At 35.9% G+C, this 18,991-nt stretch overlaps 1 protein-coding gene, 1 long non-coding RNA gene and 1 pseudogene across 3 annotated transcripts; 2 read left to right on the forward strand and 1 right to left on the reverse strand.

The window, feature by feature from the left end:
* LOC125194708 (transcription factor bHLH162-like) lies at window positions 1-1,334 on the forward strand. The gene is made up of 3 exons (XM_048092947.2): window positions 1-135; window positions 650-973; window positions 1,037-1,334. Exons 1-3 carry the CDS (start codon window positions 1-3, stop codon window positions 1,112-1,114), a joined length of 537 nt encoding a protein of 178 aa, XP_047948904.2. The 3' UTR covers window positions 1,115-1,334.
* Window positions 1,335-8,312: 6,978 nt separating this feature from the next.
* Window positions 8,313-8,951, reverse strand: LOC148927322 (uncharacterized). The gene is made up of 2 exons (XR_016128786.1): window positions 8,786-8,951; window positions 8,313-8,376 (listed from the first exon to the last, which is right to left on the reverse strand). It is a non-coding gene; the product is annotated as an uncharacterized LOC148927322 (long non-coding RNA).
* A 365-nt stretch (window positions 8,952-9,316) lies between these two features.
* On the forward strand, window positions 9,317-12,145 carry LOC125194707 (serine/threonine-protein kinase 52-like; annotated as a pseudogene). Its single transcript, XR_016128885.1, has 6 exons — window positions 9,317-9,332; window positions 9,373-9,619; window positions 11,079-11,200; window positions 11,309-11,504; window positions 11,627-11,801; window positions 11,949-12,145. The product of XR_016128885.1 is annotated as a serine/threonine-protein kinase 52-like (transcript).
* Window positions 12,146-18,991: the final 6,846 nt, after the last annotated feature.

Below are 18,991 nucleotides of genomic sequence, written 5' to 3' on the forward strand. Positions count from 1 at the left end.
ATGAATCGGAACGAGACAAGTTTGCAGAACAAATTATTGAGGAAGACCATTGAAAAAAATCGAAGGATTCGAATGAAAGCTCTTTGTTATAAGCTTGTTTCCATCATTCCAGATCACCATTTCAGCCAACCCAAGGTAAGTATGTGTATATATGTCTTTTATTCAGAATCATAGTGTTTACTTTCTATAGATTTTAGACAAGTTTAGATAGCAATCATGTTTAGGGTTTCCATCAAGAAATATAGATCGGAAAATAGTGTTCATGATCTGGAATAACACAGAAATAATAAAACTAGTACTACTAAAAGAAATTACAATCCCGTAAATTCAGATGTATATATTGTGAATAAATTCTAATTACAATTAGTAAATTGTAGTATTTCAAAATTGTCAATCGAATTGAATCTATCCAAATGCACACAAATTTAATGTATGGTTAATTTTTAAGCGACCATATATATCCGTTTTAGATGTTATTTATGATTGTTTTTGTTGACTGTTGAAAAAGAAAATACTAGTACCTGTTTTAGTTGGAAAAATCTACATTCAAGCATTGAACTATCATGAGAGTATCAAAACCATATCTTGCTAGGAGAAAGTTGTTTTTCACATAACAAATACTATACATTTCTATGATATATGTATGTAGGAATTGTTGTCACATCCAGATCAGATAGATGAAGCATCTTCTTACATCAAGATGATGAGAGAGAGAATTGAAGTACTGAATAGAAGAAAGGCACAGCTCATAAGTTCCTATGCAACCAGAACTGGTCATGGCGGAGGGCACAAGTATCCGATTCTTACAGTGACGGAGTTAGGTTTTGGTGTAGAGGTGATGTTGATTAGTGGCCTAAACAAGAAGTTCATGCTAAGCCAAGTGATTAGCGTAATCGAACAAGAAGCAGCTCAAGTTCTCAGCGTTAACATGTCCCGTGTTGGCGAAACCATCATTCACACTATCCATGCTCAGGTGATCATTAAATCAAGTCATTAGTATAATCTTATGAGCATCTAATTAAATTCATGGGTGCAGGTTAAAATTTCAAGGGTTGGGGTGGACACTTCAAGAATAAGTGATAGGATACAGAAGATCATTTCCTCAAACTTATAAAATTTCTTGTTGGGAAACTATAAAGTTCTACTTCGATTATACTAGTCTATAATAATTAAGTCCATGGTAAGTTAATTACAAGATTATAAGGAGCTCAGCCGTAATTTCTCTTCCAAGTTTGTTCCTCAACCTTTACCTTGGAATAGAGAAATGCAGGATACTGATTAGCTCCATCTGATTTCAGTTTTTATTGTAATATAATTTTAAATATTTGTATTCGCTTCTTGAGATTATGAATGGTGTTTATTGAGGATGTTGGAGGAATTAGTTAATCTTCATCTTTAAGTAATTAACTATGGGTAATATTTCCCTATAAATTTCTGTGACACAAACTTGCCACAAGAATGATCGACTCGATAAAGAAAATAATGAACTCTAGTTTCTTAAATTCTAAATGTATTAATGTGAATTTCAAACAATGAAAGCCACTGTTTATAAGTAATTCGAAAATTCTAGGAACTCAAAGTGAAATAAAACGAAATTACAAAAATTACAAAAAATTCTAAAAATAATAAAATGATGTTTTCGTCCCTAAATGACACCATGGCAAAAGCAATGAGTTTGACTCTTCAACCTGTTGCACAAGTGTCGTGCAAATTTTACCTCATTCTGACATAGTTGGCATTCTCACTGTTTTGGTGTCAAACGTCATATCACGTCCCAATAAAGTATTTCGATATTCTTTTTATGTATTTGTCCTAAAATTATCACTATTTTTTTTCACTAAGAGCATTAGCAATAAGGCCGCAATAAGGCCGTATTTTGTGTTATTATTGCAGGCCTCGATTTTTTCCGGCCTCTCTATTTTCAGTCGTAGCCTAGGAATGTGGCCTTATTGCAGGCCACATTTTGCGACTGGGTCAATTTTAATAATTTGTAGTATATTCCATTTTTTTTAATCTATAATTACCAATGATGAAGACGTTGGCAGAATTAACCTTTGGGGCAGTGATGAAGACTTTGGCAGAATTAACCTTTGCGGCAGTTATGAAGACGTTGAAGTCCACTATCAAAATGTAGAAAAAGGCTGAAACTGAAAAAGTGTGACAAATGCATGCGGACTTAATCTATGAAAATTTTGTTGCAGCATTTTAATCTATGTAAATTTTTATTGTTATGGGGTACAAATACACATTAGATGTGCCAGACCGATAAGTCATTGTGTGTGATAGTTCAAATTGAATTTATATGCATGCTAGTATATATGACATGCATGCGTAAAAGAAATATGTACTTCTACACATGACATGATCGGCCTTCAAATATTAATGAAATTTGAGCATATGATATCAGTTACTATCTTGATTTCACTTAATTAATGGTAGAAATATATTACAGCATTATAAAGTCTTAAATTAATACTCCCTCTGTCTCACTTTTGAAGTCCCGGTTTACCATTTTTTAGTGTCTCACTTTAAGAGTCCTGACTGAAATATTTCTTAAATGATAATAAATCTCACATTCTACTAACTTTTTTCCACTCACATTTTATTATAAAACTAATTATATAAAAGTATGACTCACATACCATTGTCTATTTTCATCAACTTTCCTTTAAATTTCTTAAAACTCGTGCTGAACTCAAATGAAAATCCTAAAGTGGGACGGAGGGAGTAGTACTATGTTTTTTTATTGCATATTTTAGGTGAAACATGGATCCTTAGATATTTAATTTACAGAAAATTGTAAATAACATTTTGAGCTATATATCAAAACTTTAAATTTATTAAACAAGAAAAAGAAGATTTCATTACAATATATTGTGCATGTAATGTGGTCATCAAGATGGCGTCAATAAGAACTCGTAATTAACTAGCAGTGTAGATTATTTTTTATAAAATTACCAAAAATAGTAGTAGTAACTTAGTTTATATTATACGGAAATACTAGTAACTTAGTTATATAGGCATGAAAGTGCAACGTAGAAAGTCCAAATAAAAGTTGTTAAATGAGAACCATCACCTTTTTGTCGTTTACGAAGTCAACTAATTAGCTTTCGTTTTCTAAATGAAGACTGGCGTCTGGCAGACTGTTTCTAGATATATGCTCGTCCAAATTCTATTCAATGCGAAGCACCAGTTGACCTCTGTTTGGAGTTAGGGTTTGAAGAATTATTCATCAATAAACATAGTACTCCCTCTGTCCCATTAAATATGCAACGTTTGTTTTTGCGCACTTGTTTTGAAAAAATTATAATAAATAATTAATGTGGTGAAAATATAAAATAAGAGAGAGAATAATGTAGAGGAGAGTCCCCTTTATATTATTCTCTTTTTTACTTTATTTTTTCTTCACTCTAACTATTTATTATTATTTTTTCAAAACATGTGTGAAAAAGCAAACGTTTCATTTCTAATGGGACAGAGGGAGTATAATATATACTCCCTTCGTCCACTATTAGAAGTCTTATTTCTTGAGAGTCTTAAGAAATGTTAAGAAAAGTGAGTGGAAAAGATTTTCATCTCTCTTACTTTATTTTTTCTTCATCTTTCTTACTTTGTTCACTATTTACTTAACACACTATTCTTAATCTTCGTGTCAAAAAGAAGTACCTCAATTAACAAGGAACATAGATATTATCATAGTATAATATTAGTAAATTTAATTTTAAAGTTATGTTTTTATTTTAAAAAGTATTTTTCAATATTATTTAGCCTCATAAAAATAGATGTATTATATTGTTCGTATTGGGATTGTTTCCGCCAACATTGACACTAAAAATATGGAACAATTGTTAACAATAGTTTGGACTCCCAGTATAAAAAATAAAAATCATGCGTCCGCAACTGTGTGTGTATATATATATTGACAATAATAAAAATAAAGGATCCAGAGAGCGATATTGCATGGAGTAGTATTTCTTTACTCTGTTAAAATGTTAGAGTTATTTTGGTGAAAAAAAAGTAAAAGAACTTTGAATATCTTTAATTCTTCAAAAATATTATACATAAACCCAAAATATATTTTATTGTTGTATTGTTTTTCTTTTTGCAAAATGTATACGTACTACTGCAAGATATTTGAACTAATAAATCAATACCATACATTGTATTTTAAATTCCGTTGAACCTCACATTCATATACACAATATGTATCCCAGATATTTGTATAATATACAAAACCTCACAAATTTGTGCTCCATTCATCCATAAAAAATAGTCTCGTAGAGCATGGCCTATATAATTTATAGTGTTTTGTTATGGATAAACTTTGTATTTTTAGTATGTGAATAATTTTGGTGAACCGATCGACATGGAAACATGAGACTATTTCTGTGGACGGGAATATTACACTCTTGTTATACAAAAAGCCAGACGTTTATACTACTTGAGACAATTGAGAAAAAAAAATTAAAACTTTGTGATTTAATATTTTGATTTCAAAAGTTACGTGACTAACTAAAATTTAATCAAACTTCATAATTTGAATAACCATTATCCTAAGAAAAAATATCCTAATCATATTAGTATACCCATTATCACCTGCATAAGAGCATCAACAACGGAATCCGACCCCCTACCCATTGGTACCCTATGGTGTGTACGTACATCCCCCATATGGTTGGCATCTCAACGCAGTCGATGGATGAAATCTAAAATTCCTATGACGTATCCAATGTTCACATTTTCTACGCCAAGATATATCTTCGTAGATTACATCGACATTTCGGAGGATGTAATCGCCCGAAATAACTAGAAACAAATGCTAGCGCATAATCAGTATTGGCCCGATGTGGCTCCTGCGATGCACTTACACAAAGACCCGGGCCTATTTTAACCAAGTGAGCCCCAAATTCTGAAAATTTTGCATCATCCACAACAATAAGAAAAAAGGAGAGGCAAACCAATCGAAACAGATATTTTGAAATCTGTATTTAGGATTTTAGGTTACATGAAATCTGTCCATAACAACAACACATGGAACTGCAATATAACGACATCAAGACCACACATAAGATAATATTCCCCAGTAAAGTCGGAATGTGTTGAACAATCTTTACATTATAACTTTTTCCTAGACTAAACGCCCTAATTAAATTCTATGTTTAGTCAGAAATTAATTCATATATAATCACGCGGACTGCAATAATACATTATTATACTATACTCCTGATGTCCATAAAAGAATTTTCCATATTTCCCACATTAATATACTATACCCCTGATGTCTAGGAGAGAATTTTCACATTTCCACACATTATTATTGATCTTCGTTCATTTAAAAGTGATTGTGTATTTGTGTTACCTAGCAAATCCTCCAAAAATTAAAACGATGAATGATTGTGTTTTATACAACGTCATCGAACTATTAAGATTCTTCGTTCTTAAGAAACTTAAGATAACTTGGCTATACACCAATTTTATTTATTTAATTATTTTATTTTTACATGCACGTTAACTTATGCACTCAATTAGAAGATAAACTACATCTTGCACTATTATTAAATAGACACCAAAGCATAAAATATAATGAAATTATGGACGGTAATTAATGTTCTGTAACTAATTAAAAATACCATTGAAGATTTGATAAAATAAGCTGGTCAAATTATTGCTTAGCTTAGGACTTCATATTCAAGTCATTAGTTTGCTGGAGCAAATATTCAATGATATAAAATGGTATTATAAAATGGTTTATTTTAGTAATACTTAATATTTTACAATTAGAATTATAGAGAATCCCAAAAGTAGGTATTATTGTGAAATTCGGAAACTATCCAAAAATTTAGATAGTAAATAAACATTAATGGTCTGTATTTCCTTGTAGTGTGAAGTACTAACAAGTACTCCACATTGTTTAAATCTATTCCAGTACTACTCCCTCCGTTCCATAGTAATGAAGGGCAAAACTTTTCAGCACGAAGATTAAGAAAAATTGTGTTAGGTGATTTAAGTAAAGAGAGAATAAAGTGGAAAATGAAAAAGGTAGAGAGATGAAGAGAGAAAAAAGTAAGAGAGAGTAAAATAGGTGTGGAAAAATGTGTTGACTTTTACTAAAAAGGGAAATGACTCTATTACTATGGAACGGACGGAAATAGAAAAACGCTCCTATTATTATGGAACGGAGGGAGTAGTCAATAATTTTCATTGTAAAGTTCGGCGGAATAGGCTGGGATGACTCGGTCTTTACCAAGTTAGATATAACCACCAATTTAAAAACGGCCCAACATTTAGCGATTGGGCTGGGCGAAAGGGCCTAATCTGATGAAATCCTAGTTTATGAATATGAGGCCCATTATATTCATCTATCTTACATGTAATTTTTTAACCATACGTCATACTAAGTACTAACCGTGTGGGATCACCTAATACTTTACCTACTCCATCTCCTGCTCCACTCCTCATGCACATAAAATATGATGGTGGACTCCTCATTTATGTTTATGATCAGGGGTAGAGTAGGGAATGACGTAAGAAAAATAGTAGGTGATCCGGACTGAGTACTAATATTGAAATCTGGCGGTTCCTCGCTCAGCTTCCAATTTCATTTTTTTACTAAGTATTTCCTCTGTTCTAGATAATTTGATTCAGTATTTCATTTCGGTCCGTCCCAGATAATTTGACTCATTTCACTATTATCATTTGATAATGGACCTTATATCCACTAACTCATTTCTACTCACATTTTATTATAAAACTAATATATTAAAATAGGACCTATATCCCACTCACTTTTTCTTTTTATTGCATTTCTTAAAACTCGTGCCCAATTAAAATGAGTCGAATTATCTGGAACGGAGTATATTGGTATTATTTTTCTTGTATATCTTCAAATCAGTTGCACATACATCCAATACACGTCAGTTTAGATAAATACGAAAAGCAGTGAATTGTTTGTTTGCAATACATACGATTGAGTCTTGACAATACACACACAAGGGTCCCATTTCTTCCTCCAATAATTTCTTCCTTTCTCTTCGTTAAACTTCCAGCAATCCAACAAAACTACATAGGCTCATCTATACAGGTGGTGGTTGTTAATATTAGAAATGAGCCACTCACCCTTAAAAGGCCTCATAAGGAGGAGGGTTATCCACACATATATAGATTAGATTGGATCATCACCAAGTCGATGTGGGACAGAATTTAGAGAGTTTTAACACGCCCCCTCACGTGTGGGCCGGAAAGGACATCGGTCTTCCATCACGTGGGTAGGCAATGCTAGAGATAAGAGAACCATCATCGATGTGGGCCGGAAAGGACATCGGTCTTCCACTCGTGAGGTAGATAAGAGATAAAGAGAAAACCATCATCGACTTGGGCCCGCTCTGATACCATATTAGAAATGGGCCACTCACCCCTTAAAAGGCCTCATAAGGGGGAGGGTTATCCACACTTATATAGAGAAGCTAGGATCATCACCAAGCCGATGTGGGACAAGATATTAGAATTTTAACATGCCCCCTCACGTGTGGGCCGGAATGACACATCGGACTTCCATCACGTGGGTAGGCAAAAAAAATGCTACCATCTTGGAAAGGAAGCATCAAACTAAGAAGAGAACTAAAGCAACTAAGATTTATTCTAACAGATTCTAACTAAGCATCTTCTGCTGGAACTGAGCATCCATCTTGATCAAGTACAAACCATCACTTTGGTGGAACTCATAGCCAAGTTCTTTGCTGTGCAACAGCTACAAATGCAACCCTTGAAGCAAACATACCAATACTTCTTGAAGCAGATACACCACAGAATGGCAGATGTATACACATCCTTAGCTTAGTTGAAAAAATAAATTTGATTCAACTCCCCCTTAGCAGGCAATTCATCTTGAGCATCGAGACTAAGAACAATCACAACACCAATACGCACAACATCAATGCGAACACCACATCGAAGCATAGAATATCTATAATGCAACTATCTTGCCAAAGCAACGAACAAGGAAATCAGAGACTTCAAGTCAAGAGAAAATCCATCTTGAGCATTTGCAAACCAATTGGAGCTGTTGCTGCATATTATGGTAAAACCTTGTTGTATCAAAACATTCACTAGCATCGAGTACAGCCAAAATTACCACACAACCCATATAACAACCTCCAATCCTCCAATATAGCTCAACAAGAGCTTTCTGCAGCAGTAGCCAAGTACACCATCACATTAGCAGATGTTGATTGTTTGAAGACACACCTCCGAACTTGCAACAAAAAATTCACCAATTGTTGCAAGCACCAATTGCAACTTCCAATCCCAACACCCAACGCAAGACCATCGACAACAGTCACACAACCTCACCATTGCTTAAAGCCTAATAGAGAAGCTCTACAGAAAGTAACCATTGCTTAGAGACTAACAAAGAAGCTAGGATCATACAAATCCCGCTAACACAAACATCCGACATACAATCGGAAAACATAAGAGAGATGAAGTAATGAGCTAGAATCATACAAATCCAGCAAACACAAGCATCCGACATACAATCGGAAAATAAAAGAGATCTGAAAACATATTCATATTCAGCAACATGAGATTTCACCTATCTCGAACACAGAGAGATCAACCGATTACAATCGGTGAAAACAAAAAAAAGTGATTAACTGAAACTCAATAGAGATCAGAAAATAGAGAACGGAACAATTTCAATGAGAATGAAAAAAAAAAAATCAGATACGGTGGAAATTAATGCCGAAAAATCAGAGAGATTTGAATAGAGAAAATTGAGAGAGAAAACCTGCAATGTGAGGATCTCACTAACAATGAAGAGTCGAAGAACCGAAGAACTACGGCAGATTACCAATCCAAAAAAAACTTGAATTCCAACAACCCTAACTATGAAGATTCAAAAAAAAATATAAAAGAGATAGAGGTAATCAGAGGCGCGCAGCGGATTTGCGCTCTGATACCATGTTAGAAATGAGCCACTCACCCCTTAAAAGGCCTCATAAGGGGGAGAGTTATCCACACTTATATAGAGAAGCTAGGATCATCACCAAGCCGATGTGGGACAAAATATTAGAATTTTAACACGCCCCCTCACGTGTGGGCCGGAATGACACATCGGACTTCCATCACGTGGGTAGGCAAGAGAAGAGATAAAGAGAATAAATCCATCATCGACTTGGGCCCTGCTCTGATACCATATTAGAAATGGACCACTCACCTCTTAAAAGGCCTCATAAGGGAGAGGGTTATCCACACTTATATAGATTAGATTGGATCATCACCAAGTCGATGTGGGACATAATTTAGAGAGTTTTAACAGTTAACTCACCACTCAGGTGAAAAGAATACAAACTTGAAAAAACACACGCCACTCAGGTGAAAAGAATACAAACTTGAAAAAACACACGCAGTCAGTGGGAAGAAAAAAAAGAAGAAGAAATGGAGAAGAGCAGCGGAGGGTTTGTGAGAGCGGATCAGATCGATTTGAAGAGCTTAAATGAGCAGCTGGAGAGGCATTTGAACAGGGCGTGGACGGTGAATAAGAACAAGAGAAAGAATCAAGAAGATCGTTGCTCCGTCCCTCACCACCACCTCCAGAAGGCAGAGGCAGGAGTGGGAGATTGACCCCTCTAAGCTCATCATCAAGACTGTCATTGCGATTTTGCTGGTCAGTCACCCCCTTTCTCAAAAATCAAATCTTTATCCCTATTTTTGTGGGGATGTTTGGTCCTTTTGTCCATTTCCTTTCAATGCATGTCCATTCCCCTTTGGCCCTTCCATTATTTGTCAACTCTTGATATCGATTCTTGCTTTTAAATTTTAAATTTTTTTTGTAGTATAATAATCTGATTGAATTAAGATAAAAAGAAAGTACTTTTTTAATGCTTCATGCCTGTTTTCTGGAAGAGTAGAAATATCAATGCATTCTTATGGAATCTGTGACTCTTGGGGGTTTGGATTGAATTGTGAAGGTGACTGCAATAAGCCAATAACTAAGGCTGGTATTATTGAAAACTATCTTGTGATTCAATAAGTTTATAAAGTTTCCAACTAGAAGAATACTGAGATGTAATGACTTTATCCATGATCTGGGATAGGCTTTATGTAATTATGGTGGTGTAAAGACTCTTTCAAAATCTAACCTTACCTTCAATGTAGGTATTCTCTGCTTGGATGTTGTGATTCTGTAGGATTTAGTTTGACCTCAAAAGTCGGCTGTCATGAAACCTACACAAAGATAAACATCACCTTGCTTGTGTGGTCCCCATTCAATGTGTAGCTTTTAGTTGATCTTTTCGGTACTATTCATTTACCTTCATGCCACTCTCATCATACTTTTTATGGAATTGACTAATTGAATGATTATTGATTTACTTAAAAGAAGAAACGGATCGATCTGCCTGCCTAAGATGAAGACTAAAACTAAGTGGAGGTGCCAACTTCTGATAGGGATCGGTGCACTGTTTTGACTAGAAAGTCCCGATGAGCCATAACCGGAGCCACAAAAAGAAAAAAAAGCAGCTTTAGTTATGTAGTGGTGATTGTTAAGGTGAAGACTACGAGCTTCTAGGTTTGGTGCCAACAAAAGTTGGATTTTTGGACTTCCATTTATGTGGTGTATAGTATTGTGAGAATATGTCGAAACCACTTTCTTATTGCCTTGCGTAAAATGTTACACCCTGCTACTAATAGAACCATGTTGTTGTGCTTTGGACAAAAGAACTTTAGAACAAAAGAAATAAATTAGATACTAACGGAAGATTGATACTAAAATATATGGAGTAGTGTAATATATTCTACCAGAAAATCAGTTGAGAACATGGTCACAGTATGTATTATGTGATCATCAAAGTAATGTAATAAATCAAATGAGAGTGACAACTGAATTCATATAACCTTAAAACAAACTATCCATAACCTAGTGGAGTTTCTCGAATGTAATCAGTAGATGGATTTTGAGTTATTTCCACAGTGGATTTCTGAGTTAATTCCTTAGTAGATGCTTTGCCACTGCTAGTCGTTGCCACGTTTGATTATTAATATTTATCACTAGCATCTTGGTGGCTTCTTTTGAACCTCAGTTAAACTGCTGGACTGGGGAGAAGAGGGCCATAGGACAGAGGCTGAAATACAAGCGCTTAGGTCCGCTTTTACTCAAGAAGTTGCCGTGTGGCACAAACTTGATCATCCTTACGTAACAAAGGTAACTAATTCTACGGTATATTATGTTATCATCGTTATTCCTCACATTCAGAGTAACTCTTCCTTGCATTGTTCTAACTTTTATCTAAACAGCTAAACTCATGTGCAGTTTATAGGGGCAACTATGGGCGCTAAAGATCTTATTCAAATTGAAATGTTCATATAATAGGCATGCCCAGTAATATATGTTGTGTCGTTGTGGAGTATCTTCCAGGAGGAGCCTTGAAATCTTACCTCATAAAAAACCGGAGAAAGAAACTAGCTTTTAAAGTAGTCGTGCAGATGGCACTTGATCTTGCTAGAGGGTATGTATCCATTTATTTTTACTTCTTCTCAGGTCAATTGGGAAAGCGGCTCGTAGCATGTATTTTGACGTAAGTTATAATTTTGACCTAAACAATAAGGTTTGTGTTTCCTGGCTTTGCAGGTTAAACTACCTTCATTCCCAGAAGATTGTTCACAGAGATGTGAAGACAGAAAATATGCTTTTAGATAAGGCACACACGGTCAAAATTGCAGATTTTGGCGTTGCTCGTGTTGAAGCCTCAAATCCTAATGACATGACAGGGGAGACCGGGACACTCGGCTACATGGCTCCTGAGGTATTCTTTCCATGTTCTTTCGTTTCAAAATTTGAGGAAACATGGGAAAGAGAAGTCGGTTTCTCTCTTTCGACAGAGCTAAGATTGAACTAAACAGACCGGTGAATAAATCTATTGATGTTCGTTGCACGTCTATATGATTTGCAGGTTCTCAACAGAAATCCTTACAACAGGAAATGTGATATGTATAGTTTTGGCATATGTTTATGGGAGATATAGTACTATGTGCTTATACACACCAAGAAGATATAGTCTAATATTCACTGTCTCAATGGTGATAAATTGTCACAGTTTGGATTGGCTTAAAATTTGGAATCACCTTCTCTTAAGAATTTGGTGTACTTCAGTATTTTGATTCTTGATTGTTTTCAAAAAACTAGACTCCTTTATGATGATTTCTATCTATGATTCATTTTATTTATGTCATTCAAGTCTCTGGACTCTGATCATACCATACATATTTTACCATAAACACCAACCATTAAATAGGTAGCAGCTTCAAATAGGTCATATATTAATTCTCGTTCTCGAAAAATATAGAAAAAGGGGGTCTGTGCCCCAATATCTGCCATAAAAGGACCAAGCCATAACAAATGGGAAGCGATACGACTCAACTCCAGCATAATAGCTCTAATATAGCTAGCCCTTTTAGGTACTTGAATATTGCCTAACTGTTCGGGTCCATTTATGGTTATTGCTTCTGTAAACATGGTAGCTAAATGAGAGGTCGGGATTTCGCACGCGTGTCGTAGGCACGTGTCCCTTCCTATTCAACAAGATTTATAAGTTCCCACTTTCCAAAATACTATTAATTAGTATATGGTAAGTTAGGGTGTCGAACCCACGAGGAACGGTAGCATCCGTTATGTATTTCCACACTTAGAAAGGTTTTGGCGATGCCGCCACGCTTTAAATTGGGGGTGGGAACTGAACTACAAAATATAAATAACACCTAAGCTAAGTTGGGAACTAAACATGCAAATAAAATACAATAAGAAGAAAGCAATTAAACTGGAACGCAGACTGGGCAATCTGATAAACTGGGCAACTTAGCAGTGGCGAAAATTAGATCTATTTTGGAAATAAAACAGAGCAGAACTTGCATGAGCATTCCTAAGATTAGAAATAAAAAGAGACTAAGTTAAAAGCTAAGGAAAATAAACTAAGTGTTGGCTCCTAAATGAAAGCTAGAAAACTAGGATTGTGACCCTTAAAAGTGACTAGATTAATTAACTCCTAACAGGTAAACTAAATCACATGTAAATTGAAGGTTGAGTGCAGAAATTAACTAAGCTAAAAGGGCTGTCAAAAGTGAAAAGAAAGCATGTACTTGTTGTCTCCTAAACCTTATTACCCAAGGTGTAAAACCAATGGATAAAAGCCTACAACTAATGGTCCTTTCACTTAACTTCTAAAAGCTGATTTATCTCCTAATTCTACATCATAAGGCACATAAATTAAGGAGGAGAAAGAGAGTAGATGGCCGCTACATAATTAAAAATGCTAGAGAAACACAAGATCAACAATTAAACTACCTAAACATGCATTGAAAACACCAAACTAAAAGCTGAAACATAAAGACTCATTGAAGAAGATAAAGAAAGCTTAAGAACATTTAAACATGGTGGAAAAGAACTCAAGAACCGAGCTCATCAAACTCATGCCAAATCATACGAAAATGACACCCGACAAGGCACCGAAAACACACAATAACCATGGCTGATTTTTTTGAAACTTTTCCAACTCTCTCTCCACGTTTTTAACTACAAACAAACTAACTTGAGAAACTGATTTTAAAAGCTTGAAAGGATTTTTAACAAAACAAGAACATAAGCAACACTAGAACTAAACAACAAGCTAAAACCGGAAATTAACAAGAGCTAAACTTTAAAGCACATTAAATACACAAACACTTAGAGAAATTACTACTTGAAATAAGCTTTTAAAACAAGTCCAACAATAATTAAGAGTGAGAAAGGTGTAAAAGTACACCAAAGTTATAAGAAGCAATAGAGGTGGCCACGGTTCGAAAACCGCCGGTTCCGGTTCGGCGAGATCGTGAACCGTAACCGGCCCGGATACCGGTTATCCGGTTCCGGTTTAATCGCCGGTTACCGCCGGTTCCGGGCCGGTTCCGGTTCGGTTCCGGTTCATTTTTTTTTTTTTTTTTTTTTTTAAATTTTAGAGTTATTAAATCTTAGAGTTATAACTTTTATTGAAATTCTATAGTAAAATCCAAAGAGAATCGATAACGATAAAGAATTGCATTTTTATTGATTTGAAACTTTGAATGTAAATTTCTACAATACAATATTACAATTACAATTACAAGTTACAAAATACAACAATACTACAACTATACACTTGAATTTAAAATTTAAATACAAAATTATAATTTACAAAAAACATATTAAAAGTAAAGTTGAAACAATTAGAAAAAAAAAAAAGAAATAAAAGGAAAAGGACTTGAGCTCAACTTAAATTTAAAATTTAAGTTGAGGTGCCTACGTATCCTTAATGCTCAATTGCATTGAGGAATCAAAGTCCACGTAGTTCTCTTACCTTGCTTACCTTGTTGGTTGGCGGTTGACGACGGTTGGCCTTCATTCTCCACCTTCATCCTTGGTGTCGGTGAAGGTTTCCTCACTCTCTTCACGAGCATCCCAATCTGGTTCTTGCGCTCTCCTTGCAGCTTTTCCCCAATCATCAAGTAACATCACGGCTTCCATATTTCTCGCGGAGAGTTTGCTTCTTCTCACGTCCAAGACACATGCTCCAACACTGAAAGCGGACTCGACGGCTACAGTGGAAGCCGGGACTGCAAAGATCTCCTTAGCCATTGACGCAAGTATGGGATAATCTTTCTCGTGTGTTCCCCACCACTCTAGGACGTCGATTTGGGCGGGTGTAGGACCTGCATCACTAAAAGTATGGTGGCGTGCTTCCAAATAAAAATCTAACTCGCTTACCGATCCCATTGAGGTGGACCTTGAACTTGAGCTTGTGCCGTAGCCGTATAAGTCGGCTAATTGTGATTGAGCATCAGGGTCATCATAAGCAAAACCAAAACCGCCGTATTGCTGCGGTTGAGGAGCATGTTGTGTACGTGGATGAATTTGGTGGGTACGGTTATACCTTTCTTCATATTCGGCAAAGAGAGTACGCAAACTACTTTCAAATTGAGCTTGAACAAGTGATCTATCAGGAATGGTTAGTTCAAAAACTCTCGAGGTTTCATTATCATCAAAAGGCAAATTTTGAAGTGGACTAAGATCAATAGAACGCAAATTTTGATAATAGAAATCTAAGATCTTAGTTGTGCCAGCTAATTTCCATTTCGGATCCAAGCACTTAGCAATTAAAAACACAGTTGGAATTTCACTAAAATACTTCAACCATTTTTCAATCATATAAAATAAAACACACATTAACTCACGAGATCTAGCATTTTTCATGCATGTTTTAAAACCAAGTGCTATATACATGCAATGCTCTAACACACGAACAGATGTGCAATAGTAAACACCCGATAATTCAACGGTAGCACTTTTGAAAGCTTTGAACAATTGACATAAACTCATGCTTTGGTCCCAACAATTAGGCGTAAGAACTATATCACCATAGGGATTAGTTCTAAAAAATCGCACAAAGCATCTCTATGCTCCAAAGTAGAATTGAGGCAATCATATGTAGAGTTCCATCTAGTAGACACATCCATTATAAAAGTTGTATACCTGATGTTCCTGTTACGGCAATATTTTTTCCAAGCCTTGCCAAGCTTGAAATGGATCGCTCTAACTGCATTTCTAATAGGATCAACATGCTTTTGCCATAAAGAAAGCGCATCTTGTACACATAAGTTCAAAATATAACATACACATCTTTGATGAAAATACTTACCATCGATAATCGGAGAGCACGCATCAATCAAGTCGCTAATACTTGCAGTATTAGCAGTTGCATTATCAAAAGCAATAGAAAACACCTTGTTGCATAATTGATATTCATTCAAAACTTGAATAATTAAATAAGCAATTGCATTTGCAGTGTGTGGTGTAGGAAAATCTCTAAAAGCAATTAAACGTTTGTTCAAAGACCAACTATTGTCCATAAAGTGAACCGTAATTCCCATGTATGCATGCTTTTGGAAAGCGTCAGTCTATACATCAGAGCAAATATTCACTTTGTGTCCCAAGTTACTCAAATATCGTGATAAATCTTTTTTCATTTCATTATATTGATTTTTGGTAGATCGTTGAATACTAGTTCTAGGTAGTCTTTTTGAGTTCAAATTATAACACTCTTTCATCGAATCTTCGTAATCTTGATTATCATAAACATTAAAAGGAAGATGATGCATGGCAGCAAATTTAGCCATAACATCAGTAGTATGCTTATGATCATATCTTAAAAGAGCAGAGGACGGCGTACCTGTTTGAGACAAACCGGAGGCGGAGCCATGGGCACTCGCACTTTGGAAGTTGAGTTGGGTTTGGCTAGCACTATGTCCATATAGTTCGGGATGAATTGTCGTCATGTGACGGATGAGAGAGCCATATCCCCCGGACTTCTTGAATTTGTATTTTTTGGTGCAGTAGTTACAATATGCCATAAAAAATACCGGCACTTCATTAGCGGAAGAAACTATTGGGACCTTTTTGAAATGTTTCACAAATATATCAGATTTATATTTAGTTTTTTCTCCGCGGCCGTCTTGTGAAGGGGGGGGCATTTCCTCATCTACGTGGTCACCACCGTCACTGTCATCATTATCATCGTTCAGATTAACATTAACATCATCAATATCGTAATCATCGACCGAGATGTAATTATCAGCATCGGATTCGGCGCCAACCGCGCCATGACCACCCAATTGGGATAGTGCAATGGCTGCAGCTACACGACGATCTTCTTCCATCTACAAATAGTATACGTAGTATGTACGAATTAGAATTTAGAAGATGATGAACATAGAAAAATCATGAACTCAAACTTATTAAGTTATGACTTTATGTATAAAAAAAATAATATGCAAAATATTTTATAACTTACTTGTAAGCGAACAGCCTCAGCATGGGAAACCTCCTCCAAAATTTTTCGACGAGTAGGTCGTCGTGATTTTCTCGGACGGGTAGATTGATCTTCTGCAATTCCTTTGCCCCGTCGATCACGGTCACCACCACCACGAGAAGAAGACATATTTTTTTTTATAGTAATGTAGTTGAACAAGTTGTAAGTTGTAACTAATATGAAGTGCAAATTATGAAAATTGATGAACAACTTAAGTAAACAAGTAGAGAGCAAATTGAGAGAATGAGGTAGAGAATAGAGAATTGGAGATTGAGAGAGAAATCCTTGTTAACACAAGAATGGGGTGAGTAGAAGTGATGAAGAAGGGGGTATTTATAGATAAAAATGGGGGGAAAATCTGATATTAAAAAAAAAGAAAAATTTGAAATTCAAAATTTGAAACGGTCGGAAACCGCCGGTTTTCGGTCAGAAACCGGCGGTTTCCGACACCTTTTCAGACCCTACGCCTGAACCGGCGGGAACCGGCGGTTTTGTGTCAGGAACCGCCGGTTTTCTGACACAAACCGCCGGTTTCCGACACAAACCGGCGGTTAACCGTGCTTTTTCAGACCTACCCCCTGCAACCCTACGAACCTATCGGCGAACGACTACTTTTTCCGGTTAACCGGCGGTTAACCGGTTAACCGGCGGTTCCGAACCGGCGGTTAACCGCCGGTTGCGGTTGCATATTTCTTGAACCGTAACCGAACCGTAAAAACCATGTAACCGGATTTCGAACCGGAACCGTCGTCCGGTTCCGAACCGGCGGTTAGAAACCGGCGGTCCGGTTTGGTTTGGCCATGTCTAACAAGCAACTAGAGAAATAAACACTACTACTAAACCACTACTACTTCAACCCATGATGAACAATGATCTTCACAGCCTTGAAGTTGAAATCTCTCTTCTTAAGGAAGAGAGAAAGTTTCCTAGAGAGAGAAAGTTAACTAAACTAAAGCTAAACTAAAATGATAGATTATGGTGGTTGGTGACTAAGTCTTTTTAATACATATATCCAATAAAAGATATTCTCCTTCTTTTTTTACTCTCCAAGGGCAGATATGAGCTTGTGTAGCAAGTGAGAGTTGTCCTTGATAAGTGTGTGGAAGTGGCTTTAGTCATTTTCCCGCCAGGTTCAAACTGGCCAGTCCAACAGCTTGGGCAGTTTGGGTCTTCTTTGCCTTCTTTCTCCACTTTCTTCTATTTCTTGTCATTTTGCCCTCTTTTTTGCATGTTTTCCTCTTGATGTCTTCATTAAGCAGCTTCCAAACTTAATGATCCATTCCCTGCCAAAAAATATCTTTTTCATGCAAATATTCAACTAATAAGTGCGAAAAGCGATCAAATCCGAGTGACGAAAACTAGCCTATCAAACATCCTCACACTTGGATCATACTTGTCCCGATCATACTTGTCCCAAGTATGTGGTTAGACTTTTCACTCAATTGCTAGTTTAAGTCACTCTCCTCTACTTTCTAGACACACACACTCACTAACTAAAACACAATACTACACATAGACATTTACTAAGCACAAACACACACAACGACTCAAGATACACAAGAAAGACATACCAAGCAAGTTGTCTGAAAAGCGTAATGATACCCCAAGAACCAAGCTCAAAACAGATTTTTAAAACAAAATTTTAAAAACATATTTTTCTTCATCGAACAATGTGGTTTCAACCGTCGGTCTCATCAAGATAGTTAAGCACATATCACAAGCAAAAGATTCACTCCCTTACCCTCTCAAACTGTAAGGACAATTCTCTCGATAATAATGATGAAAATGCAATCAAGGAGATATCACTTTATCACATGTAGCTCAAGAGGGTCTTGCACGGGATGTAATGGGGCTCTGGACCATTTAAATATTGTCGGTTAGATCCTAGGGGTCCTAAGCTAGTGAGTGTAGTACAACAAAAACTTGTGCTTATTCTCCAAAGGGGTACTTAGAAACTCCAAACACAATCACCCACAATCAAACCAAAAGTTAGAGATGCATTTAACTTTCTTCTTCTTCTTTTTTCTTTTTTCCTCTTCCTCTTCCTCTTCTTTTTCTTTGATCTACCTTCCCACTCTTTCCTTTGTCATTTCCATTTTATCTTTGTTTTGCTTCCTTCT

Source organism: Salvia hispanica, chromosome 4 (assembly GCF_029641045.1).
Source record: "Salvia hispanica isolate PSC_SH4W2 chromosome 4, Shi_PSC_v1, whole genome shotgun sequence".
NCBI classification, from domain to species: Eukaryota; Viridiplantae; Streptophyta; class Magnoliopsida; order Lamiales; family Lamiaceae; genus Salvia; species Salvia hispanica.